The 27,845-nt window shown below is 40.4% G+C and overlaps 1 protein-coding gene across 19 annotated transcripts in view; it reads right to left on the reverse strand.

The window, feature by feature from the left end:
- The window catches only part of DST (dystonin), a 494,468-nt gene that overhangs the window by 211,882 nt on the left and 254,741 nt on the right, over window positions 1-27,845 (reverse strand). For 17 of the 19 annotated variants that reach the window (XM_019496873.2, XM_019496902.2, XM_059730546.1 and 14 more), the window contains 17 exons: window positions 17,285-17,397; window positions 17,051-17,157; window positions 16,181-16,300; window positions 13,967-14,062; window positions 13,755-13,882; window positions 10,887-10,980; window positions 10,400-10,554; window positions 8,753-9,215; window positions 8,518-8,646; window positions 8,244-8,321; window positions 7,994-8,155; window positions 7,793-7,897; window positions 6,160-6,255; window positions 3,373-3,498; window positions 2,798-2,950; window positions 2,386-2,540; window positions 2,054-2,180 (listed from right to left, as the gene is read on the reverse strand). In XM_019496873.2, coding sequence (XP_019352418.1) covers window positions 2,054-2,180; window positions 2,386-2,540; window positions 2,798-2,950; window positions 3,373-3,498; window positions 6,160-6,255; window positions 7,793-7,897; window positions 7,994-8,155; window positions 8,244-8,321; window positions 8,518-8,646; window positions 8,753-9,215; window positions 10,400-10,554; window positions 10,887-10,980; window positions 13,755-13,882; window positions 13,967-14,062; window positions 16,181-16,300; window positions 17,051-17,157; window positions 17,285-17,397 — 2,407 coding nt within the window. Of the gene's footprint in view, window positions 1-2,053; window positions 2,181-2,385; window positions 2,541-2,797; window positions 2,951-3,372; window positions 3,499-6,159; window positions 6,256-7,792; window positions 7,898-7,993; window positions 8,156-8,243; window positions 8,322-8,517; window positions 8,647-8,752; window positions 9,216-10,399; window positions 10,555-10,886; window positions 10,981-11,093; window positions 11,376-13,754; window positions 13,883-13,966; window positions 14,063-16,180; window positions 16,301-17,050; window positions 17,158-17,284; window positions 17,398-27,845 lie in introns of those variants that run through there. The other 2 variants (XM_019496932.1, XM_019496935.2) reach the window with 2 other exon arrangements.

Here is a 27,845-nt window from a genome sequence, read left to right on the forward strand (position 1 = left end):
AACAGGGAGGTCTGAGGCTATAGCAGGAGGAGGTCAGGCAGGGGGAAAAGGTGTCAGGGGGGTAAGCATATGCAAGGAGCTAGATGCTTGACCACCAGCAATTTAAAAATGACCCTCAAATAATTAGATTGTATACATGGAAAATTGTAACAAATTTATATATTTTCCATGTCTAGAATCTAATTATGTGAGGGGCACCTTAAATTGAAGGCTGTCTTACATTCAAGTAAATACAGTAGCTTTTGTAAGTACAGCCTTCTGGGGCATTTGTACACATGCATGTGCTGCAGTACCGGACGCTTTTAAAAGCACCCGGCGCTGCAGCACGTATGTTTGTATAAACGGCAAAATGAGCATCAGCACTGAGAAAATGGCAGTGGCGCACTTTTGAACTCAAACACATTAAAAGTGTTTTAGTTCAAAAGTGCACCACCACCATTTTCTCAGCAGTGACGCACATTCTGCCATTTATACAAATGCATGCAATGCAGCACCGGGCACATCAGTTTGCATGTGGAGCAGACTTGATTAATTGAGTCTGCTCCAACACACCGGATCTCCGGCACATCGGAGCAGACAAATGTACGTGTATAAATGCCCCTGGATACCAGCCAGCTGCCAACCTACACTGAAACAGACATAGTTTAGTGCAGGGGTCAGCAACCCTCGGCATGTGTGCTGAGCACAGCATGCAAGGCCATTTGGCTCGGCACACCACCACCAGCCTGGGCTCTAGGCAGCTGCTGCCAACCACAAAGCCTGGGCTGCTCCCAGCAGGCGGCTGGGCAGCTGCAAGCCCTGCTGCAAGCAGACCAGGTTCCGTGGTTGGCAGCAGCTACCCAGAGCCTGGGCCAGTTGTAGCCAGGAGGCTGCAAACATCTGCTCCAGGCTCCGGCATTAATTCCATACTGGCAGGTGCACACATGCCTCAGAGAGGACGGTGGGGGAGCAGCCTGAGGCAGCGCAAGCCGGGCCTCTCCCCCACTGCTACCACAGAGCTGATGACTGGGCTCTGGAGCCCAACGCAGCTGTTTGTAGCCAGCCTGGGCTTTGGGTAGTTGCAGCAAGCAGCAGGCAGGCTGCCAACAGCTGCGCCGGGCTCCACAGCCCCAGTATCAGCTCCGTGCTGGCAGCAACTGTATGTGCACCTCAGAGCAGACAGCAGGAGGGCTGTGCTTCCTCAGGCCCTATCCCCACCATCTGCTCTGAGATGCGTGTGCACCCACCAGTACGGAGCTGATGCCAGAGCCCGGAGCAGTTGTTTCCAGCCCTCTGGCTGCAGCCAGCCTAGGCTCTGGTACCTGCTGCCAACCAGGGAGCTCAGGCTGCTTGCAGCAGGGCTTACAGCTGAGCCCGCCTGACCCCCACCTGCTCCGAGCCCAGCCCCGATCCAGCCCTGCACCAGGATGAGGTTGGCGCTGCCCCTTACCAGGATCACTGCACCTTTTCCAGGCTTAGCTGTGCAGGGTGGGTGGGTAGTTGGGCTGATGAGCAGGCTCCAGGCTGGGGCCTTGGCCAGCTGTGCTGCAGCCTGGGGACTGGCTCCCTGGGGAAGCACAGGGACTCTGGGAGAACCAGAACATTGTTGGGTCAGATTTTGTTCAGTGGCCCAGGAGCCCAGCTCCGTGAGCCCGCACATCTGGTTCTATGTGTTTGTCTGCCTCTGTCTAGTTCTGTGTATCTGTGTGCCTACACATGTGTCTGGTTCTAGATGTGTATGTGTGCACGTGTCTGTTCTGGGTGTGTTCTGGTTCTCTGTGTCTGTGCATGTGGTTCTCTGTGTGCATGTGTGTGTGTCTGGTTCTCTCTCTGTTCTTTTTCTTTCTCTCTCTCTCTCATTGCAACATGCTTAACAAAAAAGGAATACACAACAACAAAGGCAATATTTATGATTATTAAATATACTAATATGCAGTGCGTCCTGCCATGTATCCCCCCCACCTATTTTGTTTTTTCTGGCATGCCGGCACTCCGGCAACTTCCAAGGTAGACATTGTGGTTTTTTAGGCACTCCGGCCAAAAAAACATTGCCTACCCCTACTGTAATACCTACCGAGGCAACATTGCCAGCTCGAATAGTTTCAATTACATTTGTTAAGTAGTGCCAGGAAACCACACTCTTCATATTTATATGCGATTCATGCCAAAGGGTCAGTACATTCTGGAACTGTTGTTCAATTCTGAAACAAACAAAAAAACAAGATTAACATTAGGTTAGAAAAGCTAACGTAGCAAAGGGAGACAATAGCAGAAATATAAATTGTTTCAACACAAATAAAGGAAACATCACTTCTACTCTGAACTCAAGAAAATGCTCCTCCTCTAAACAAAACATTATTTTAAAACATACTTACAGCTGTACACATTTAGCTGTTTTCACCTTACCTGTTTGCAGTATCTATTGCTTCTTTGTTGGGCGGAGGAACTGTAAAGCACACAGATGGAACCATGGCCTCATTACCACTTGGACTAATGACTTTCCATTTAGCACGATGGGAGTTGCTTGCTAATATGCATTCATCATCTTTGTAAATGGTTATCTAGTTTTAACAGAAAAGCAGAACTGTGTAACATATAAAGCATTATAAACTACTCTTACAAAGGACCTTTGTAAGTGGTGTCACAAAGTAAGTCACACAACAGAAAAAAGAACTGCAAGACAGAACACAGGCATTTGTTCTGTTTACTAGGCTGGAAGATATTTATGGTCTTGTGTTTTCCAGGAAAATGTAAGTAAATTAAACTTTAGCTGTCTTCTCACGGCTGTAATTGATTTTAGGAAATTCAAGGTTCTGACCTCAATTTGTCTGTAGTCACAGATGGCTTTAATTGGGATGGAAGTTTTGAGTGTACAGTCAGGATTCCTTGGCTTCAGTTGAATGATTGCCTTTGCTCTCCCCACAAGGCCTGCTACTGTGCTCTTGTACTGCAAGAGTTGTTCTTTTTCTTCCTAAATACCAATTAAGAAAAGAACAAAACCAGAAGTAGGCTGAGCTCTGCTCTTCCTTCACACTTTTCTTTTTTTTATCATGTCTTTTAAAAAAAACAGTTCACACAAACAGAAATGACTTTATGAAGTCATCAGTTCCCTTCTTATCTAGTATTGAAAAATAAATAAATAAATAAATAAGAGTGTATTTAAAAGTTATGAAAAGCATTCTGTAAATTAGAGCAAATGAATAAACTTGTTTAATTAGACAATGTAGAAATAAATTTTATAGCCATATGACATTCCTTTTGTTGGACAACTTTATAAATAATTTTGTTTTTACATTAAGATATGCTTTACTTGACAAGATGCTTTACTTAAACAAGATATGCATAAATCTTGTTTAACTGTAACTTAGGTTGACAAGATTCTTGAATTCTTACCATGGACTCCTGAACAAGATCTTCCAGTCTGTGCAGATTACTGGACCGATCACAACTGTACTTTCGGTGTATGGCATCTTTTAAATTCTTTAAGTAATCCATAGCCTCTTTTGCATCATTGAAAAACTATGATGAGATATATATTAGTTAAACTAAAACAAGACTATATGATTTTGAAAGTGCTAGAGAAAATGTTTATTAAAAAAGCAGTAAATAGTGCTTAAGCTAATTTTACAGTAGATTGAAATGATTGAGGTTAAAAGTAATTTGTTCCTGCAGTTTAAAATGCCTGCCTTTGATCTCAGAGGCAGATACAAATTACAACATTACAGACTACTTAACATGCTACCAGAAAACAGATCAGGATCCCAACATCTGGACTTAAGGTACTTACTGTTCATGTGAAAGAAAGTTTTTTGAATAGTGATTCTTACTACTCCTGAAATTCACAACTATAACTTGCTTTTGAAATGTAATAAGACAAACATTAAAGCTGCATAAAGTAGCTTGCATGTTGGTGTGAACAAAGTCTAGATTAGAGAAAATCTGCTTCTCCTGTAGTTCTGCCACACTTTTAGCTTCTCTCATTTCTTGGAGTCTCAGAACAGCAGAGACTCCCTATGCCTGAAGAAGGGTGACTGCGGCTGAAAGCTTGATAAGAACTGTTTTCTAACTACCCGGTTGGTCTAATAAAAGATATCACATCTAACCAAAGAACCCTGCCTGCTTCTCCTTTAGTCATTTAAATGGGTACAGATCAGATGTGGCTTTGAAGGCCATTTACATTGACATTGTTCTTACTCTGTACCAGATAATAGATTTCCCAAAACAGAGAACACACTGTATACTTTAAACATAAAGAAAGAACAAATTGCAGTTAACTCAAATAAAGCAGTCCAATTACAGCATACATTAACGATGAAATTCTCATTTACTGCTTTTGTAAGTGACTTTGTAAAAAAAATCATACACTCTCCTTAACCGTAGATTTTCTTCCCCGGTATTCTGCTCCAGTTTGTGTATTCCTGGCATATAAGCTAGACTCTATACTAGCTTGTAGAATAGCTGAGAAAATGGTGGTGGTGAGAGGACTGGAAAAGGGCCATTGTGGTCCCAATTTACAAGAAGGGGAGAAAGGAAGACCCGGGTAACTAGAGTCCAGTTAGTCTCACCTCGGTCCCTGGGAAGACCTTTGAGAAAATTATCAAGGAGCACATCTGCGAGGACCCAGCATGGGAGGTAATGCTCAGGGGCAACCAACACAGATTCACTGAGGGCAGATCCTACCTAACTAACCTTGTTTCCTTTTACAACCAGGTCACAAAGTCTTTGGATGCGGGCATTGAGGTGGATGTTGTTTACCTGGACCTCAAGAATGCCTTTGACACTTGTTTCTCACCCCATTTTCATAAGAAAAACTAGGCGACTGTGGCATTAATGCCTACACAGTCAAATGGGTGGCAAATTGGCTTTATGGTCGCACCCAGAGAGTGGTGGTGGACGGGTCGTTTTCGACCTGAAGGGATGTAGGCAGTGGAGTTTCCCAGGGCTCGGTCCTCGGGCCTGTGCTATTCAACATCTTTATCAGTGACTTGGAGGTGGACGTGGAAAGCACGCTGTCCAAATTTGCTAATGACACAAAGATGTAGGGAGAAGTGGGCACACTGGAGGGGAGGGACAGAATCCAACTACATCTAGACAGGTTACAGAGGTGAGCAGATGAGAATAGGATAGAATTCAATGCAGACAAGTGCAAGGTGCTGCATCTAGGGAGAAAGAACCTGCAACATACCTATAGGCTGGGGAACACCCTTCTCAACAACACAGTGGCTGAAAGGGAACTTGGAGTCATTGTTGACTCCAGGATAGACATTAGCCACCAATGCGAGGAAACGGTCAGTAAAGCTAACTGCACCTTGTCGTGCATCTACAGATGTATCACAAGCAGGTCCAGGGAGGTGATCCTTCCGCTCTATGCGGCTCTGGTCAGGTCACAGTTGGAGTACTGTGTCCAGTTCTGGGCACCGCACTTCAAGAGGGATGTGCCTAACCTTGAGAGGATCCAGAGGAGGGCCACTCACATGGTCAGGGGCAGCAGCCCAGACCCTACAAAGACAGACTAAAGATAGACTAAAGGGCCTGAATCTATTCAGCCTCCACAAGAGAAGACTGAGGGGATCTGGTGGCCATCTATAAACTCACCAGGGGGGACCAGCGAAATATAGGTGAGGTTCTGTTCCCCTGGGCACCACCTGGGATAACAAGGAATAACAGCCACAAATTGATTGAGAGCAGGTTCAGGCTTGATATCAGGAGGCATTACTTTAATGTTAATGCTACCAGGCTCTGGAATGGGTTCCCAAGGGAGGTGGTGCTCTCTCCTACCTTGAGGGTCTTTAAGAGGAGGTTGGCTGGGGTATTATGATCCCAGCACTCATTCCTGCCCAGGGCAGGGGGTTGAATTTGATGATCTGATCTTGTTTCTGACCCTAAAAACTAAGAAACTATGAATTTACATCTCTAATATATATGTGCATATATTCCTCCATAATATTTTTAATAATTTTAGCCATTATAGAATGATGTCTCTTATATAAATAATGTTTGTACTAAATCTTATACCAACAGAAAATTTTGCTGCATTATAGCTTAATTACAGACCTCCTTTTGGGGGGGGAAGTGCATCATATAAGACAGAAAACATACTAATTAATAGTCCCAATTCATTTTTCCCCAAATATAATCATGCTTTAAGGTATTACCATTTTTTCTGGTTTACTTACTTACCTCAAAACATGCAGCATTTTCTCGCAAATGTTGTTCAACACAGTGGCAGAGCTGTAAAATCCAGCTCCACTGTGTCTGCATTGCAGCTCTGTAAGCCTTTAAATAGAAAAAGGAGGTATTTTAGGAAAAAAAACAGAAATTAAATACGCGCACAGAATTTAGGGAAAAAATAACAACATTATAAATATAAGCATAGTTTCCTGCCATCGTTACCCAAGAAAAAAAAATGTTGAATTCAAAATAGCCAGAATTCTACAATCAAACATAAAGCGTGACCCTAAATGGACCCATAAAATGGACAGTAAATATACCCAAATCTCTAATATGTACATGCATATATTTTTGCATTATATTTTAAACGCATTTAGCCATTCTAGAATGATGTTTCGGATACAATCTTTATTACTAAGCTTATATAAATAGAAAATTCTGCTGCATTACCCAAACATTTGCCAGCAGAGGGTGCTCTAAACATTGTGAAGAGTATCAAAATGAATAAAAAATCTCATGCAAATCCCTCAACCCCATTGAAGTCAATGGAATCTTTCCACTGCTTGAGTAAACACTGGCTCAATCCATTAATGCACAGCCATACACTATAGTTTTTCCAAAGTAATATGAAAACAAATATTATGAAATCCTATTTCCTGCACAGAAGGCAGGAATGTAAAACAATTTAAAACACACAACTGTTGTATGTATCCTAAGAACTACAGCTTTCACACATGAACCTTTCACTTCAGGGTTCGTTTTAGTACTATAACTGTTTATTACTCTGATATGGAGTAATACATATGCTAGTAAAGCATGTAAATTTACACTACATACAAATCCATCCATGGCCTGTTCAAAGGAAGGCAGGAAGTACAACTCTTCATTTATCTCCAATTTATAAGAGAATAAAACTAAAGAATCATCAAATCCAGGTATTCAGGTAATTTCCCAGAATGTTGGTAATTTCCTTGACTACTTAAATTCATTCTACAATATTATAACAGTTTTTATTGTTTCTCCTGTATCACTACCTGACTGTTTATTCTTGACTTGAATATCTGCAATGAAAATGATCTGACACTCTCTGTTGGAAACTTGTAAAGCTTCTAGGGTAGCTACAATATTTTTTCATGTAACCAGATTACCTTCTACACACTTTCAAGCCAATAAATCAAACTACTTTATTACAGGCCAATGTCCAAACACGTTCTTTAATTTACTGACAATAATGTCACAAAACTAAAACTTGAACCTTAAAAGGAAGCAATAGGATAAAATATTTGTGACTGGAATTGCTCTCAGGAGGCCTTTTCCAATATAAAGGGAGGACGAACAATAGAAAAAGCCATTTTATTCCTTCAGTTTGTACTAACATTAACATCAATGGAAGTTGCAAAATACAGCTGAATAGACCAATTTGGTAAATCTTAGCTTCACTGACAGTTTTGCTAAGTAAAACCTCCATAATACTCCAGAAATTGTTCACATCTATATATAAATAATATCAACATACATAAAGTGAGGCAGTTAAACCAGAGGCACAGAAAATCATTTTGTTTTTAAAAGAAAGACAATCTCAAGAACTACTGTTAAATTAGGCTATGGTGTTCTGGTTTGTGTGCTGTATTTACTGACATACCTCAATAGTTAGCCTTGCAGGATGATTTTCCAAGAGAAGCTGCTCTGCTATTTCCTGAACAGATTTAATTACTTCTTCTTTTTGATCAAGTTCTCTCATTAACTCCTTTTTCAAATCAAAAAACATAAATATTTTAGAAATGTGTTGAATCACTTAAGGTATCTCAGTTACTTCCTTTTGGATTATATTTGTAATGCTTACTGCGTGGTACTCCTTTTTTCGTGATATATTGGAGTTTCTATCACTCCAGTCATAAGCAACCTCTTCCTCCTCCTTTTCATTCAGCCATATAAGCTCTCTAGTTGCACGGGACACAAAATTGTGAAGAGTATCAAGATGCCTTTCCTGATTTCTTGATGTGTTCTTAAAAAAATAATAATAATAAATTGTTCTAATTATCAGAATGACACATAATTAACAGTTGAACATGAAAGAGGTATAAAGATCTTACCAGGAGTTTTGCATACTGGCTCTCCAGTTTGTGCAATTTTTCGGCATAACTCAGTTTAAGAGGTGCAGTCATTTGGATCTGTGTAGGGTACATGAGGTCAAAAGACAATAACAAAAATGAGTTACATTAAGTAATTATTCTCAAATACAAATAATACAAAGCTTCTGTTTTCACTAAAGAAAGTTTTTGAACTCCAAGATATATAAGCCATTATTGCCTTGTGAGTAATGCAATAAAAAAGTAGCCTTAAGAAATAAAAAATACAGTACTGTACCTCACTGATTTTAGCTTCTTTAAGGCTAGATTCAAATTCTTCAATAGCTCTGTGAACATTTTTGTGATTTTCTAAATGGCTTTCAACGCTTGGCAAATCTGAACCCCATTCTGCCCGATCAAGTTGCACCTTATAAAGAGAAGAATTAATAGAATAGAAAAGATAATCTTACACTGTCAGTAAGCAGACAAAATTGCTAGAGTTGGACTGAGAGCTTTTGCAGAAGGTCTTTTACCTGCATTTCATCTACCCAGTTCAAAAGGTCCTGGACAAATTTCATGTTGATTTCTTCTTCTGTTAAATTTTGACCAACAAAAGCTGATTTCATGAGAGGCTTTCGGATCTGCATCAGTTTGAGTGTTTGCAGGGCACCCGTGTCTACTCCCGGGACATAACTTTGAATTAACCTTGGTGGAATGCCTGGCGTGTAAGCTGGAGTTATTGCTGGAGTCAATCGTGAAGTAAGACCTGAGGAGAGGCCTGATGTCAGATTGGAAGAAGTCAAAGTAGATGTTAAACTCTGGGTTATTCCAGAGTTCAAATCAGGGGTTAAGGTTGGTGCAAATCCTGAGTTTAAGCTTTGTGTTATTCCGGATATCATCAGCTTTGTCTGTTCTGTTGTCAGCATACGGCCCTTGCTGTATATTGAGGAACATTCTGTCCTTAAGGCCATAAGATCATCACGAAGTTTTGCAACCCTATAAAGACATTACATTTACTTCACTAAAAAACCCAAATAATAACACTGAAGGTTTGTGAAAGCATTTTATGCTGAACTGATCTACAGAATTATAATTTATCTTGTACCTATAAGGCATTCTACTTGAACATAAATTTACCCTATTTGTTTTTCAGTTTTACACTCACTATTACAACAGTTTCTACATAAGATTTATATTAGCACATTGATTTTATCTGGTAAACATCTCTAATAATAACTTTGCATGTAACATGTTACCATATACATACATGCATGGCTAACATGCACTTGGTATGGACACATTCTTGGCAATAACCCAGAAAGCCAACATAATACAGGCAGTGGCATGTATCAGATACACAACCAAGCTCAATTAGACAAACATAAATCTTGCAATACATGATACTACATGTTGGGGTGGATTAACTGGTTGTAGAGAGCTGTTTACAGCTCAGTACCAAAGCAGTTATCACATGCTTGACCCTCCCCTCCTCAAATTCAGAATTACCCATGACAGACTCTGGGGTCCTGTCCTATTTCTTCCCCGTAGAATAACACTGTACAGCTATGATGTATGTTTGTGATAAGTGGTACTCTGCTACTTCACCTGATCTTCTGCTTCTAAAGATATAACTCAGCTATTGCCATAAATCTTATCTCTACTGACACAGACCATAATTGGCAACTTTGAAAAAGTAACAAGTTTAAGATCAATAAAATAACTCTGTAGTTTTCAAAACTGGATGTGTAATAAAGTGAAATGGACTTAGATCAGTGACCTCATTTTCAGAAATGATGAATTCATTCAACTTTCACTAATTATAACAAAATCAGTGAATACTCAAATGTCTGAAAATCTAGTGACTTTAATTTAGGTACCTAATTAGTTGCTTAACACTAGGCCCGCTTTGAAAACTTTTTTTTTCTTTGTTTTGTTTTTTGGTGATGTCTTTTATTGGACTAACTGTATAGTCGGGAGAGATACTGAACAATCCCTTGGGCACAAAGAGGCACTTTGTATCCGGAAGCTGGTCTAACAAGATTCACTAACTATACTGTTGGTCCAATAAAGACACCACAAAAAGTCCTTGCCTCTCATATATTTCCTGGACAATCACAGATACAGTAACACTCCGGCCCTACTATGTTGATAACTGCATGTATTTCAAATGTAAAACTTACCTCTGAACAAGCTGATCTGCCTGATAATATCTTCCATCAATAAGAATTTGAGCATCAATCACTTGTTGGCGCAAAAGATTCTCACATTCAAGTAGGTACCCAGCTATCTCTGCTTCATTTTGGAACTGTAGCCCTGATTCTAATCGCTTGGTATCCTATGTATTTGAAGGATAAAAATGGCAATTAAATTCTGCAGCCAAACAGAGGAGAAATACTCTGTAAGAAATCTGATTTTTCCTCTACAGTTTTTTTTTAACTTAAATAAGTTTAAAACAATTACTTGGTGATAACCTGGAAGAAATATTTCTATGCAACATATCACATTCTTTTACAGAAATATTAAACAAAAGAAAATAATATGGGAAAGGTCAGTAATGACAGAGTCAAATTAAATGCTATGAAATTAAAGTTTTAAAAACTGTAAAGATTTCAATGCAAAAAGAAAAGCTCACAGCCATACCCAGAACAGAATCAACAACTGACTTACAGACTGCAGAGCGTTCCGAGCAAGTATCAGTTTGTCTTCACAGCCCAGGCTGTCCCGTTGAATTCTGTTTGCAATTTGCTGCAGCATTTCCAACCTAAAATACACAAGAGCCTTTTGAAAAAAAATATTAATGGTACCTGCTATACATGTGGAATAACAAAGGGGAAAAAATTCTTGCATAAAAACATCAATATTATGCCAGCTTACCTAGATCCTTCTAAGGTGTCATTGCTGAAGCTTATACAAGAATTAATCAGTGTTGGACCACAATTAACAGAAAGAAAATTCTCATTGGAGTCAATGCTAGTTCTAGCACTAGTACTGTTGCTGAACAAGGAATCACTGCTGTGGTAGCCGTAAGTACTGCTATTCATTTTTAAACTAAAAGAACTGTCTCTCTACCCATTTATGTTTACTAAAAAATTTAAAAAGGTAAAACTGCAAAAATGTACAGCTTCCAGTAATGAAATCTCCCTGCTGTCTTTTGAAACACCCAACATTCCTTCTCTAAATAGGCTCCAACATGCATATTCAACACCCTACAATTAATATTCCAATACGTCTTCAAAGGATTTTGCCTAGGGCTATGTATGATTTTTTGGGTTTGGCTTCTCTGCCTTACATTAAAGCTCTACAAGTACAGACTAAGCAGAAAGACAAGGGCGGCACTTGGAAGCAGACATGCCAAATATTTGATTTAAGTATCACTCAATTTCAACAAACTAAAGGGGATATTAAACTTTCCATAGTGCACTACGGCCCTTTCATTGAAAAGATATACTAAAAGAAACAAAGGGAGAGACTCTGCTCCCCACTGAGTTACTTCAGATTCAAGTAAGATGCCTTTCCTAATTTCAAATAAAGCTATGTCAACATAAAACTGGAGTAACACAGTAGTTAGTCAAGTCTTTAGCTAGTTAAAGCAGGACTCATGTATATTTTACAACTCCACTATCATAAATCCACTGCATCTTAAATCCAGTTAGGCATGTTTATTTTAATCATAACAGCCTGTAATTCTGGAAACGACACTTTGATTTCTCCAGTTTTCAGAGCTGACAGCTCTGTACTGCAGTGATTCTGTACTGGGTGCCTTGAGATCCTACATTTTTCTGGCCTTTCAGTCCACTTACAGCACACTACAGAACTGCATCCATGTTACAGGACTGTTCCTTTAAGGATGTAAAGAGCCCGGGCTGCCTCTGAAGAGGTTCAGTGAACTCATTTCTGACAGTTTTAGCTCCTATAAGCCAGGCAAGCAGGAACACCAAGCTAGCCCTTTCCTTACCCACCTAATATTAATTTGGATCTCAGTCTCTGACCACTAGTTACCATCTGTTCTGATGTCTTCTTGGGATTTACCAGGCTAAGAGGCAGAGTTTTAACATTTTTTTATCTCCATGTATCAGCCTGCCATCTCATTTTTGTCACAGTCAAATTCCATTTTGAAGGCTCAGGCTGAAGCAATCTACCTCTGTACCAGTGCAGCAACAGCAACATGCACCAGTGCACTAGTTATCAGTTTAAGATGGAACAAACTACTGATTTCACATCTACCGTTAATTTTATTTGATTGATGTTCCAACGTTGCTCAGATTTATTCGTTTTCCTCTTCATCATGCAGTGACTATCTAGCAACTCAACTGTTTTATGTTTATCAGGTAAATTTAAATATATGTGGAGAACCATAGGTGAATGGATGTTTATGCTTATATGGATAAAAAATAAAAAACATAATCAAATAATTATAATAATTACATAATTACATTTATACTTATTTGCAATAGATACAGTCCAGCATTCTGTAGCTATAATTATTGCCCAATTTAATACCTTCCAAATGGGGGTGCTAGCTTTGCCCCTTGATGGTGAATCTGCCCTAACATGCAAGACCTTGCCTGTTGTGTTTCCACCACTGCCTTACTACTTGCTTCTCTACCTATTCAGCGCAGACATTCAACTCTATAGAAACCCCTCCAGCAAAGACTACAGCAAGTATACTCTGAATAAGCAGTCTCAGGCACCTTATCCTTGCTCCCTTGGCTGCCCCATGATATTTCCTTCTATTAATACCAGCTGCCTTGAACTCTTCTTTTACCACTAGAATCTCCCTCTTACAGACAAGTCACTGCGGATGACTATAAAAACACTTCAATACTTTTAGCTCAAAATCTTAACGGGTTCTAGATCAAATAAATGGTCAGGCAAGTGGTCAGATAACACTTTTTTCTGTAATGGCTTTTGTTTGTACCAAAATTGTACATACAAAACAGAACTGTCCCGAGACAAGGTCCAGTGTAAAGAGACTCAAACAATCATGTTGGAAAAAACATCTCATCAAATACAGTGACCCATGATGGATTGCTCTTCACGTACTTTGCAAGGTTAGATGCTGTAAATTGCTGAGAACATTATAGTATTAATAGAGCAAAAATGAGATCTCAGACCATCTCATGCATAGAGTGAAATTACCACAGCTTGTAGGCTGGAAATTATATATAGTCTATGCAGAATATGGCTTAACTCAAATCAAGTGGTGCATATGCCCTATCCTGGCCCTCTGCAGAGGAAAGGAAAGGACATAATTAATGCTATGTATGCGGTCAGGTTTTTTGCTGATTTGAGGTTTGCACACTTATCCATTACAGCTTGTTGATACCACTCCTACCATTTCATGGGGACCTAAAATAATAAGTCAAGTTAAAGCTCTTCAAGCTTTAACAAAACAGGGAAAAAACAAAACAGTAAGAAATCTTCATTCTAAAGCAATGATGTGAATTTTACCATGGAAAACACATCAGCGAGTAACAACAGAAAGCAAAGCGTCAGGGGAAAAAGCTTGCTCCAGTCAAGCATTCACTAGCGTACCTCTCTACTTCAGGTCGAAGGGTTTTCTCTCTTTCCAGCATACCAATAATTAGTTTTCCCCATTCTTTTTCTATATCATTTGGATGGTAGCCTTGAGGGAGTTTGATGCGTCCAAATTCTATCCAGACCTTTAAAAAACATATAATCTCTGCTTAACATGAACCAAAGACTAGAAAATTTCAATGTGTTAATGTACAAGAAGCACAGCTTACCTCCAGCAGTTTATACAGGTGTTTAATTTTGGATTTATCTATTTCCTTTGGTGGAATTTCTGTTTCTTTAAACTGTAAGTATTGATTATAAAGTGCCTAGGGAAAAATAAGTAAGGGTTACTATCTACTTCCTCAAACAGAATATTTTACTACTATCTGACCACATTCTACTATGCATAATAGGTTTCAGTTTTTAAGCTGTTATCTTTATTTACACAATATGCTTTTCCTTGGTATATACTAGCAAAGTATTTCTAGCATTTTAAGCAGAATAAAAACAGTATTTTCAAACGGTCGTCAACCTGGCCACCATCTGCCTGCAAGTGACTCTCCCTGTACATATGTGTTTGCGCAAAAGGATGATATTTACAGAGGCAAGAATTTCTTAGAGTGATATCCTTTATTGGACCAACTTCATAGATGGGAGAGTTAGACAAGCTTTTGAATGCAAGACATTCTTCTTCAGGTCTCTACATAGAAGCTAGAACATTTTAATACCTTATTTGTTCCAGGCTCCTGACGCATGCTATTTTAAAAATCCAATTAATAGGTTCCGCCACACACTCAAGTCAGTTTAAGGTGTGATAATACAATAAGCAAGCCAAAGCTATTTCACATATAAGGTGTGACAACTTCGTGGCTCATTTATATTATACCTTAAATTGAATGTATGACCAGTTGGGGCTGGCCTATGCCAGATCCCGACACTCAGCTGAGTGCCAGGATCAAGCATGGAGCAACCCCAAGATCTGGGACACCGCTGTCCCCTACCCAATTCATTTGGGGGCAGAGGCAGTCCCTGGATCCTGGACCCCTGCCCAACCCTCAGAGACAGATGTGTGACACAGTGAGCCTGACATCAGGGAACATCTCATCAACATCAGGCTCACTGGACCACAGACCTTTAAAAACCCTGTATGCACCTGGGCTGTGCACATGGTTTTCTGCCATCCCTGGTGCCCACAAACTCAGAGATAAAGGAACATCTCCCTGATCCTGAGGTCTCCAGGTACTAGGGATGTCAGAAAACCATGTGTGCAGCCCTGCTGCACATGCATTTCTTTGAAGTCCCAGAGCAATGGGACCCCAAGATCAGGGAGAACCTCCTTAATCCCAGGGTCCCCATGTGCCAGGACCAGTGAAGACCACACTTAACTCATCCAGGCTCATGGGGACTTCAGGATTTGGTTGTGGCAGCCAAGTCCCATGATCCCCATGTTCTCAGACTGGTAAAAACCACAGGTTCCACCCAGCTTGGCAAAACACTTTACTCGTCCCAGTGCACAAGGACCAGTAAAACCATGTGTGCTCCCTGGCTGGACAGCACATGCAGTCTGTATTCATCCCAGCATACAGGAGCCTGGGGATCGGGTGGCAGCAGCCTCATCCAGTCCCCATGCACCAGGACCAGTAAAGCCACATGTGCCTCCCAGCTAGGCAGTACACCTGGTTTTCCCCATCCCAGTCCATGGGGACCAGTGGCAGCCCAGTCTGATGCACCAGAACCACTAAAAACACATTTACCACCCAGCTGAGCAGCACACACACTTTGTACTCATCCCAGGGTCCCTGTGTACTGGGACTGATAAAATCATGTGTGTTATGTAGCTGTGGCAGCCCAACCCTGGGGCCCCATGCTCTGAGACGTATAAAACAACATGTGCCACCTGGCTGGGGTTTTGACAATCAACTGATTGTTGGCTGGGGCTGGGGACTGGCCTGGGGCCAGTTCTAGATCCTAGTTCAGGCCCAGTCCCCAGCTGACAATCAGTTGATTGTGGACACCTAAGCTTTCAAGTTGCTAATACAGGGAGAGCTTAGGATCACAAGCCTGGATTCCACCTGGTCTTCCAAGTAAGGCACAACTGGACTGCCATGCACTCTGCCTGGCAGGAGGTGCAGCTGTTGAGATTGTGGATCAGATCTCATCACACCTTAGTATCAGTGACCCCAGTGCATAAGGGAACCACAGGATGACCAGAAAATCTCATAAAAGTTGAATGTGTCTTTTAAAGAAATATTTGAAGACCTATAAATAATCTTCACAAAGCCCAAGCATGTCACCCCAAACTTAGCACTAGTAACTCTACAGGTTCACCTTGAAATTAAAAACAGAAATCATGGAAATGCATATCATCATTGATTCTTCACTTGACACATTATCTTTCAAAACAAGCAGGAATAACACATTTAGTTCCTTATGCCAAGCCTCACCTTCAGTTCTACAGGATTGTTTGGAAAAGTTCTGTCAGACATTATCGTGACATGGTGCCTGATCCACTGGATGAGGTAGTTCACCATATTCTGGTATTCAACCCACTTAACTTCAACATCCTAGCAAAGCACATCACAATTAAGAGATCAGAAGAAAATAAACATACAGCTTCATAATTTTTGCTATTCATTTTGAAGCCTCATGATGCAAAATAAATTCCTATGCCTAGCAAAACAGCCCAGCCCCAGAAGGAAAGGGGGTGTGGCTTGGCCCCACAGGAGAAAGGGAGCATGGCATGGGGGGCATGGGGGGAAGAGGTCATGGCCAGGCCCCAACCTGGCCTTGCGGGGAGAGGGAGTGTGGCCTGGCTTCACAGGGGTAAAAGGGATGTGACTTGGCCCTGCTGGAGATGGGAAAAGGGACATGGCCTGGCCTCAACCCAGCCCCATGGTGGGAGAGGGAGGGTGGCATGGCCCAGCTGCGACAAACAGTGCAGGACTCCAGCATTTGGCAAGAGGTTGAGCACCCCTGCAGTAGGCTGTAGGGGAGACAAGCAAATAAATCATCCTGGATATGCTCTTTCTTCCCCTTAGTTTCCACTCTCTGCAACCATAAGAGACAGGATACTTAGCTAGATAAACCTGTGGTATGACCCAGTATGGCATTTCTTATGCTCTTATACCCTTAAATCTCTAGTTATTGCCAACAAAAAAAGCTTTCTCCTATGTTACTGCTGTAGTGGGACTGGCAGTAGCATGTGTGACAGCAATCTGTGGAGAACTTTGCTAATGTTACTGAGTTGGAACCTTGAAAATTAGAGGCAGGTCAAGGAAGCTGACATGCTCCATGGGTGTTGCTCTCCTACTTACATTTGCACTGATGCCTTCGCCGCCTTCTGGTACTTTGGGAAATGCGTCATAAAGTGATGACACATAAGTTATTACTGACTTCTCATCAGGTGAGGAGACATCAACATCTAAGAACACCACAGTACAGTTTTTTTATTATGCATACATACACATTTTCACAAATAACTCTATAGTCCTCTGATATTTTAAATTATATGCTACCTTGCTTGCAACAAAATCTAAGAAACGACTTACCTTCAGGATCCAGAAGTCTGGCAACACCAAGTTTTTCTGCTACATAAAAAGCATGTTCTAAATTTGCAAGGTTGCTTTGAACAGCAACAGCATTCATGTCTATCAGGTCCGGCCTATATAAAAACAAACAAAAATAACAACAATTCAGTCATTAATTACTTGTTTCAAAATACTAAAATATTTATTCTACAGTGCAAGCCTTTAAAAGGGCAATGTAACATGCACTATTATTTTTTAAAAATGTGTTTCAGGGTCTGTGGTATTCTAATCGCCTTTTAAAGTACATTAGGTAAACTACATTAAACTCCCATGTTTGTTTAGCATTAAAGAGACTTACTTCCAAGTAAGCTAAATCATATTAAGGACACTTTAATATGGAGTCAAATGGGTCCACAAAGAAACGTAATGCAGTTTAGCTAATTCCCCTTAGTTAATATGGATTAACTTTTTCTGCGTATCAATATGTAGGCAAGACTTTAGCTTCACTGTCTATGTCAAGGCTGTCCAACTTCAGAGCCACTGGGGGCTGCATACTGCACAGGTCTCAAGCCCCAGGGTGCACACCATGTAGGCTGCATACCACAGCCTCCACATGAGCTCCCTGGGACCCCTGCTGCATGCAGCCCCCCTGCACAAGCCCTCCACCATTAACAACATGCAAGTCCTCCTTCTACCACCATGGCTTGAGTAATTCTCCCACCAGTGCTGTGCTAGAAGCATAGGTCCCCCTCCCTCTCTGATGCACGAGTCTCCTCTCTGCTACCACCACACCAAACTGGGCGGCTGCCCAGGCTCTATACAGAAAGGGGGTCCAAAAATAGTAATTTTTTCCCATTGTCCAGTTATTATCATCATTATCTCTGGCAAAGGGGGGCCCGATACTAAAAGTTCACCCACAGCTGCCAGGAGTCTAGGTACGGTACTGCCTCCCTGCCAATGCTGCTGCATGGGAAGCAATCTTACCAGCCTCCCACTATGCTGTCCTTCCCCAGAGACTCTGGCCGCCACTGCCACAGGAACTGAAGTAATGGTAGCAGCAGCAGTCAGACAAGAGCCCAGGGGCTGCGTGTTGACCTCTCACAGGCTGGATGCAGCCCAGGGGCCACCAGTTGAACAGCCTGTTCTATATCTTTGTGCCTTCCTTCATGGATCATTCAATCTCAGACACCTGGACCAACATTCCTGTTCATCAATGTAACACTGTCTCTTTGCTCATACTTCTGTAAATAAATATATTTTTTATAATGCCTTTGGAAACAAACTCCTGCCAACATCGCTATCTCAAAATGTTATGCTTTAAACTTCTAAGTAAGCATTAAACTCTAGGCTTTCTACATGTTTTCTGGCTGGCTCTCAGGCTGTCAACTCCTCAGCAAACCAGTTATCTTAATTTGCACCTGGTACAGAACTAAGAATATAGTTAAGCTTTAGCAAATAAGAAGACAACTGTCAAAAGATGTTAAAAATCAACAGCTCTGACTGAAGTCAGCTGTCGTTGGAGGTTCTGAAAACCAGGCTTTAACAAAGCTTGAAACAACCCCAAAACAGAAGAAAGGAAAAAAGCAGTACAAAAAGAGACTCTATGTCTTTGTCACAGATGCAGCAGCTGGAGCTCAGTAGTGTGGAGTCACTAAACTGGTGGTGCCACTGATGGCAGGAGAATTCTAATATCAAAACAGCAGTTGTTAACTTTCAAAACACGTGAAATGTTTACATTTTTTCAAACCCAGGTCCTTATAGGTAACATTAGGTGAATGTCAGCCAGTATTAGGAAGTGGGTAACTCCAGCAATCTATTCTTATATTTGTCAGAAATGTAAAATGTCTTCCTGGTGGAAATGATTCATTTTCATACAGTTTCCCAGAGCAAAATTTGAAAGTGAACAGAAACAGGTCAAACTAACACTTCAAACTGATTTACTTTTTTTCAAAGCCACTAAAAACACAAGCTCTTTCAGCATACCAATTTCTAAAACTGTTAAATTCACTACATTCAATGTGACCATAGTGGAGAATTTATTAAAAATACATTACAAATGGAATAAAATTCTTTCAGCCATTTTGAAGTTTTTCTTGTGTTGTCTAGAGAATTAATCAGTAAGACTTTTAAAACAGTAAAATTTTCTTAAAAGAAACATTTGAGTACCAGAATATTTTTCTAACACTCATGTGCTCTCCATAGACGTCAATGGGAGTTTTCAGCAATCTTGTCTTACTGAGACAGAATTTGTTATCAAATTGACAACAATGACTTTAACTGGAGCAGAAGCAGGGTCATACTAATTTTTTTTAATTATTATTTCTTTTTAATTTAACTATAATGAAAAAAATATCTTTTACCTTTAGTGACACAAAGGCACGACAAGTAAAAGTAACTGCTGGAAAAGAAGCATAATGACCTATTACATCAGAATCACACTAGTACATACTGGGTGTGTCTATATGTTCATGAATGCACCTTGGATACTTCGCATTTAGTTTAGTACTTCCTTAATAAAATACTAAACTAAATGCACCGTACCTAAAGTTACTGTGCAGTACCACTGGCGCATGGTTAGTGATGCTTACTGCACATTTAGCCTAATAACACTGTGCAGCAGACTAGTAGCATGGTTTTTGCTGTGACACAGTATTGCACAGTGTTATTAGGCTAATGCACGGTAAGCGTCTCATGTAGACGTGCCCACTGTAGATTAATAGAGATTTCCTTTATTGCATACAGTAGATAGAGAACAAAAAACTTCTGTATAAATATATGCTGTGCCTCCCATTCTGTTTTTCTTCAGTTCATTTCACACTTGCTGGTAAGAACAGCAAAGAGTGATATATGATGTCTATTTGTATGCCAACTCCCAAAACAAGAAAGAACAAGTTATTAGAAGAACCTTTTCTTTCTTCAGAAAAATAAGCAATAAATAGTTCTGATGATACTAACATTTCTTAAGTATACAGTTGCAGTCATGCAAATACAAGGTATGGTTTCTTTCACAATTACTGAAAAATTGCAAGTGTTAGTTTAAGTCACAGCTTCCATTTCATCCCACTACCTAACCCTAACTTTATGTGAATCTTAGAAATACTTCTCTATCTTCAAAACTCAGAACAAAATATGGTTACTAATATTATTTTAAACAACAAGAACAATTTGAAATGAAAACCATCTCATTTCTAGTCAGCTGTATATTTGACACAATGCACTCATCTAAAATAAATCATGTCAAAAGACCCCTGTCAGCAGGAAAGACTACAGCAAGCTTTTGTTCTTGTCTTTGCTAATGAAACAGAAACATGGCTTGAAGACTACCTGAGGGTGACAGCCTCTGGTTTTTGCGTAAGGAAGGAAATAGGTCCTAAAACTGGAAGCCAAAAACATGAGGTGCAAGTGAAAGACGTACACACAGCAGCGGGTTGAAACCTGCCTATCCTATCACGCTGTCCCTCACAAAGTAAAACAAGGTAAGTTGCTGTAAATGTCATGGTCAGAAGACAGCAATTAATGCTCACATTTCAGTCAGTTTTCTTCTGATCCAAACTACTCATGAAATCAATAATCACCATTATATTTTTTTTTTAACAGATTTGCCTTTATGGATTTTAAACACATCATAGATCTCCAAATGTAGTTTTATCTCCTGCCAGTACACAGAAAAGTTATGGGAATTTTCAGAGCATGCTCAGGGGATTTCATGCATGTCACGGGTATCAGAAACATCTGGTCAGCAGGCCAGATAACTGGTGTGGGATCAGTCCACAGGCAGGAGAAATGGTGCAGGGGTGGCCCTGCAGACCCACAGACTGCCTCACCTTCCAGGCTGACCCAGTGGAAAGGGGCCTGGCATCACAGGCACTTCACTGCCACTGTGGGAGCAAGCCGTGGCACTGGGTGTCAGTGCTGCTGGGGCTCCGGTGCCCTGGCTCTCACCCAGGTGCCTGGCTACAGACATGGTGAAGTCCCTCCTCAATCAAGGCTGCAAGCCAGATGACCCAGCTCTGCACTCCAAATCTGGCCCACAGGCCATATGTCTTACATTCCTGATTTATATCCTCATCTGTGATCAATTTTTTTTTGCGGGGGTGGGGGGGAAACGTCTTTCCACTCAGCACAAACTACGGAATGTGGCCCTAAATGAGTGCTGTGCTTTGTAGGCTATAGCATATATGTCTACGCCTGATTTTGATACCTATGGAAATAATAATATAGTCTCAAATGAGTTCTAAAATAATGCTTTTCTTAGTTATACTTCAATTATAATGGATATCCTGCTGATTTAGATTAATTGGCTTGATTTGGCCAAACAGTAATTTAAAGGCAGCCTTCAAGGAGACAAAAGTCAAAAAGCTGCCTGGGGCTAGATCATAGATCAGTCTAGTGTTGTTAAGGCACCATAGTTTCTGTAGCCAATGACAGCCACACAGAGAGAGGTGGCTATCATTGAGTCTGGCCACCTCTGATTCTCTAGCTGAATAACCAGACATTAATTTACAGCTGGGTAAACTAGGGGCAAACTCATGACTGAGAAGCAGCAGTAAGATGCCTTCAACTGCTCTGCCACAGTATCCCTCCTAAAGAGACAAGTATGTTTCTGGCAGTATAAAGTAAGATAGACAAAAATGTATAAAAATCCTAATAACTTTCACAGATAAGTGTTATTTTGAATTAATTATAAAGGTATTTTAATATTATGGCAGAATTTGTGTATGATTATTAAGCAGTTTTATGCATACTATAGACTAAATGAAGTTGAATGCACTTCAAAGAAAAAGGTTGACTCCAGCATCAAGCATAATACTGTGAGTCATCCTACGGAGGAAAATAGGACCTTGCCATGCATAAACAACATGCATAAACAACCCAAACACAGAAAAAAATACAGTTGAAACATTTCAGACAAGTCAGATTTCTCTGCTATAACCACACCCACGCTGAGGGGTTCAGGTTCCAAATACTGAGTCACGAATAACTTTATTTATAAAATAATCAGCTCTGGCCATTAAAGATTTTAGAGTAGGCAGCATCAAAAATTTGATATCCTTTGTCCAGTTTCTTCCACTTTTAACATAATCTCTGGTATCGCTGTAATTAGTAAATCAATTAAATTATAATCTGTGGATTACACAGATATGAATAAATGAAAAATACTTGGATATCGATGCAAAAAAACCTAATACCTCAAAAAGTCACGGGTGCTAAGCTTTGCATTCTTTGAGCAATCACTTTTTATATTTCAAATAGCTCCATTAATTTCAAGATTAATCAGATGTATAGGTTTTTATACAGACAGGATAATTAAATCCCTAAGCAACTGATGTCAAGATCCAAAGCAGAAGTCACAATAACTGTTGGCTACAGCAGTTAATAATTTTAAATATACACAACTTTCGAAGTGGGGAAAAATATTCTTTAGTTTTCTTAGTTAATTACACTGCACCACTTATATCACTGTTCTATGAAGACGGCTATACTAGTAACAATTCTTTAAAAAATTACATTTAAAAAAAATATTTTATGCCCTGATCCTGACAAGACAGCTACATGTGAATAATTTCAAGCATAGGTAGTGTCAATGAGTTCAGGACTCCTCACGTGTATGGAATTTCTCGCATATGGAAACCTCAAGCGTTTAATCTTTGGGAAGCTCAGATTTAATAAAAACCATGAAACAGTGCATGACTAATACACAGTATTAGAAGAAAGACACAATGCGATGTCTCGACTCAGATTAGGTAGCTTCATTATTCTATGAAAATCACTAAGTAGTAACAGATAGAACGTGACTGGAGATGTTGAGCAAAGTGAACATTTAAGTATAGCCTATTTAGATTTTAATTGAGGTAATTAGAAAAAACCTACAAAATTAAATTAATGTTTTGCCTCAGCATTCATAGATGATTAATAAAGGGCAGGTGCCAGAAACATCCACGCATTCCTCAGGGAGGGAAGAAGGATTACTAAAAGAAGCCATAGACCATGCTAGGACATGTGATCAGAAGAAGTGAAATGCATGAAGAATGGCAAGATGTCTTAATCAGATAGGGCCTACCCACATTTCAGAAGGGAGTGGCAAAGGATGAACAGCAACCCATTCTTTAAATCTATTAAAGAATATGAAGTTTGCAAGAAAAGAATACAAAAATTAGGAAGTGTCCCTGGAGCTTCAGCTCATCGCCACTGAGCACGGACATTTGATATAGGACAGTCCTTAATCATCTGACTGTATAGTATTATTTCTATGGGAATTCTACCGTACTCTGACTGCAGGTTAGATGGTGGAGAGAGAATGAGCCAGGTGTTTATTATTATCCTCACTAGTCTATGATGGGACAACTCCTCTATTCACTTCATGTGCTAACTCAAGAGGGCTCAAAATGCTGTCATTTACACCATCAACATGCAAAATAAGTCCATGAAAAGTTGCTACAACATCACCAAGTAAAGCATAGGTTTCAAATCTGCCACATCAGGGAGCCCTAACCTAGGGGTCTGCATAGGGTAGAGTACAAGAGGAATGGTAAACAGTCTGGATGGGTCAAGTTCCTGGCAGTTGTATATGGATAAATCAGAAGATTTTTTTTTAAATTTCAAAGTTTTGAAGGATTTACCCAGAGCTCAGAACTATCACTTGTGCACTCATCCAATTCTGTCTCACTGCCACAGATGAGAAGGAAAACTGAGAAAGGATTGGGACTGTCGCAACGTGTACCTGCTTGTACGGAAGTATGGGGAGGCATATAATGTGTCAGATATAAGAGATGATTATTTCAAAAAATGTATTATAAAGTTTAAAATCCAAGAAAATGTAGAAAGTATTTTTAAAGATGTTATCCCTTGGCTAAATCAGCAGTCTAAATCGTTTATATAAATATTATATAAACTACCTCATAGTAGCATCAGCATGCATGCATTTCATACCTTTGATTTATACTTAGGCATTACAAAGTATGATATAAGCGATCGAAATATTATAGAGAGAATGGCAGACAACGCTGCCTCACATGTTTCAGTAACTTTCTTAACTCTGAGATAAACGTCCTAGGAACATAGGAAATATCATGATGCATCAAATGCATTATGACCAATGCTTGTTCTGTAAAAGTGTGCAGTACTTATAAGGAAAGTACAAGAACCCAACAGTACAAAACTATGGAATAAGTTGATTTTTTGGGACCTTTTTTCCTAACCTAAAGCAGTTACTGACTCTATTTGCCATTAAGCATGATAGCATTACTTGCAGACAAAGGAGGTAAGCAGCTATCGAACACAGGAAATTAGGCTGACCATCTGGAAATTCTGGACATCATCCTGGAAATCCGGGACACTGTCTTCCACCCTCCCACTACCCAGTGCTCTCACAAGTCACCTGGTGGGGTGCCAGCTAGGCAAGGTGCTCTGCATTGTTCTGACTCCTTGCCAGACTGCACCCCATGCCCCTGCATTTCTGGGACACCCATTATAATTCTCAACAGCCAGCTGGGACCAGCCTCTGAAATCTGGGACAGCCTGGCTAAGCTGGAACATATGGTCACCCTAAAGACAGTTCTCTCCTTACTCACATAAACATCTAATTTTTTTCTGAAATCCCTGGTCTTGATGCTACTTTTTACTAAAATATTTTCTTTTATCAGTATTAAACTTGTCTTCCCAGTTTAATTTAAAAAAAAAAACCCTACCCATACTATGGAATGCCCATACTTTTCTTTTTTTTCATCTACCTCTATCATGGCATTGCTTATCCTCCCTTTAAAACAGATAACTCTAATCCTTCCCTTCCTATGAAGTCTTTTCATACTCCTACACGTTTTCACTGCACAACATTGGGTCTCTCCTATTTCTCGGTATTATTTTGAAGTTGGAATGATAGGGACTGAATATGGTGCACCATCAATTCACAATATGACTATACCATATTTTCAGAAATACTTCCTGTCTTATGCATACTAACATTTTGTTTTCTATTTAGATGGGCAGGAACAGAACGTCATGCTTTCATTGTGCCATACATAAGTGCACAAAAGGGCTTTTTTCTGACCAGTTAAAGTTAGAGGCCAGCTACATAGGCTACTAGTTCAGATGACTTCTTTCATTGTACCTTTCATGACATTTCCCAAAATGGAATTTTATAAACCTGTATAATGTTGAATCTCCCATATCAGTTAATTAAACAAACATTTAATAGCAAATAACTTCAGCTGTTGACCTAGATATGGACAGACACACGGACAAAACAATATATTAAAACTGGAATCATCTATCCAGGTGGTTCACAATCTTGTTAATTTGCAATGGGTTGCTGAATTAAAAATAAACCACTCAGCTATTTATTCCAGCATTTACTTCAAAGGGTGCACCCCCTCCACTCAGTTGGAGCTAGGGTGGCCATTCATTCGGTTTTATAGAGGACAGTCCAGTTTTCTAGTTTCCTGTCCTCTAGTGATACGAAACTGGACACCTTTATGTCCTCTTGTTTTTCACCGCTCAGCACCCTGCCTGCCACTGACACCGCTGCGGCTGCCTGCAGGAGTTCCCTGCTCAGCCTGCCCCCGCCGAGACTGCTACAGTTGCCTGTGGGAGCTCCCTGCTTGCTGCCACCATGTCTCCACCACCGACACTGCTGCCACCGCCTGTAGGAGCTCGCCGTGCTCCCCAGTCTTGGGATGCAGGCAATGTTCATGGTGGTGGGGGCATTTATAATAAATGCAACTGTCCTCTATTCTTGAGGTACCTCAATGGCCACCCTAGTTACAGCCCATCAGCAGTCCCATACAGCTGATCAGCAAGGTGATTCCCTTTGGAATAAAAGGCTCAGCAAACAGCTAGAGCACCTCAGCAGCCAAAAGACCTGTTTGCCCCGGTCACTTCACAAATCCTCATCTTATAAATAAATAATGCTGCCAGTCTATGTAGCCAGAGTCCCCATGAAAATTAAGATGAATGGAGTTTCATGACATGGTCAAGTGCACATAGATGAACCTGTTAACCTCCAAACTGTGTTACAAATCCACCAGAAGTTGTAACATCAAACAAGGCACCCATACCCAGATACCCTGAATGCCAAGAAGATGAAGAAACCCACAAAGCTGTTTACCAGTTCTACTATGTGGGAAAATACCTTCCAAATCCCTTAAGGTAATTAAGTCCAGCCCCTAGCATTCCAGGAGATCCAGCACACCTTATCAAAAGGAAACAAGTATAAGACAACAAAACAGACGTGAAACTGTGGTTACCCACATGGCTCAGCCCTAATGAAAACTAAATAGGTTCAAGATATTTCACAGATCAGTCAGTGGTATTGCAGCATAGTGCCAAGGGCCCATCCACCTACCTGCAGCACCAGCTTATATACTGCCACTCTTCACTGCAAGCAAGAACAGCTGGAATCTAACCAACCCAAAGGAGAAGAAAGAATAGAGTAAGCACCTCATAGGAGATATGGAAGGGCAATAGACCACTGCTGGGCCCAGAAGTAGTTTCTTCTGCTGCTCAAAACCATAAATCCCCAAACCAGTGGGGAACAAATTTTTTTGCCTACAAATTATGGTGCATATTAGCCCTGAACCCTCCCTGAGTGCTACTTGGATCCCCTTCCTATACCTAAACTGCTGTCTGCTTCCTGCCCTATCTGACACCGTGCTGCCTGTTCCCTCCCCAATCTACCATGTGCCACACATGGGCTGCCCTTACTCCAAACAATTACATTTTGCCTTCCTAAATGCCCAGTGGATTCTCCCTTCATTGACTAGTCCTCTTCACTCTCTGTCATAAGGAAATGTCAAGGAAGGATGAAAACTACGCAGCTACAATGCCACTGTGTATTTATAAAGGAAATATGTAAACAGTCCGGGTAACTTGGACCAAGACACCAGTTTTTAGACAAGAATAGCGACCAGGGAGTGCAGACCATGCTGCAGCACGAGCAGCCAGGAACTTGTTTGTTGAGTCCCCAGAGTAGGTAAGATACCCATCACCTCCTTCCTCCCTCCCCAAACTTCTTGCCAGATCTTTAGTGACGTATTTTGCAAAAGACAGCATACTCAGCATCAGTAGTAGAGCTGATACATTTTTGACTAAATGTATTTTTAGGGGGCTGGACTCTTTCAGGAGGCTGGACTCGATCTTATGAGATCCCTTCCAGCCCTAATGTGTACGAAATATCTTCCCCAGAACATTCTGTTTTGTGGAAGCTGAAGAATTTCACAAATAGGCATTGATTTTGATGTATACTTTGACTGGGAGTTTTCTGACATACAGAACTTCCTGAACATTTTAGTCAGAGACAAGTAGAGACCCCAAATAAAAATGAGACTTTTGAATCCATAAAATGAGTGTTTCAACATAATCTTATTTCATAAAAGTGTTCCAAAGGTTCTGGCTTTGTTTTAACAGGAATGAAAACAAGTCCTAAAATCTCAAAAATTGCAAAATGTGTTCCATAGCAAAATGTGTTGCAGTGTTCCATAGCTCCTCACAAAGGCACCAACTCAGTAATGATTAGGATGCTGCTTTTTAAACTGCCCCCGAAGTACAAATTATATCTAACTGTGTTTACATTTTCTGAGCCACAAAT

This window comes from Alligator mississippiensis, chromosome 1 (assembly GCF_030867095.1).
Source record: "Alligator mississippiensis isolate rAllMis1 chromosome 1, rAllMis1, whole genome shotgun sequence".
Taxonomy (NCBI): Eukaryota; Metazoa; Chordata; order Crocodylia; family Alligatoridae; genus Alligator; species Alligator mississippiensis.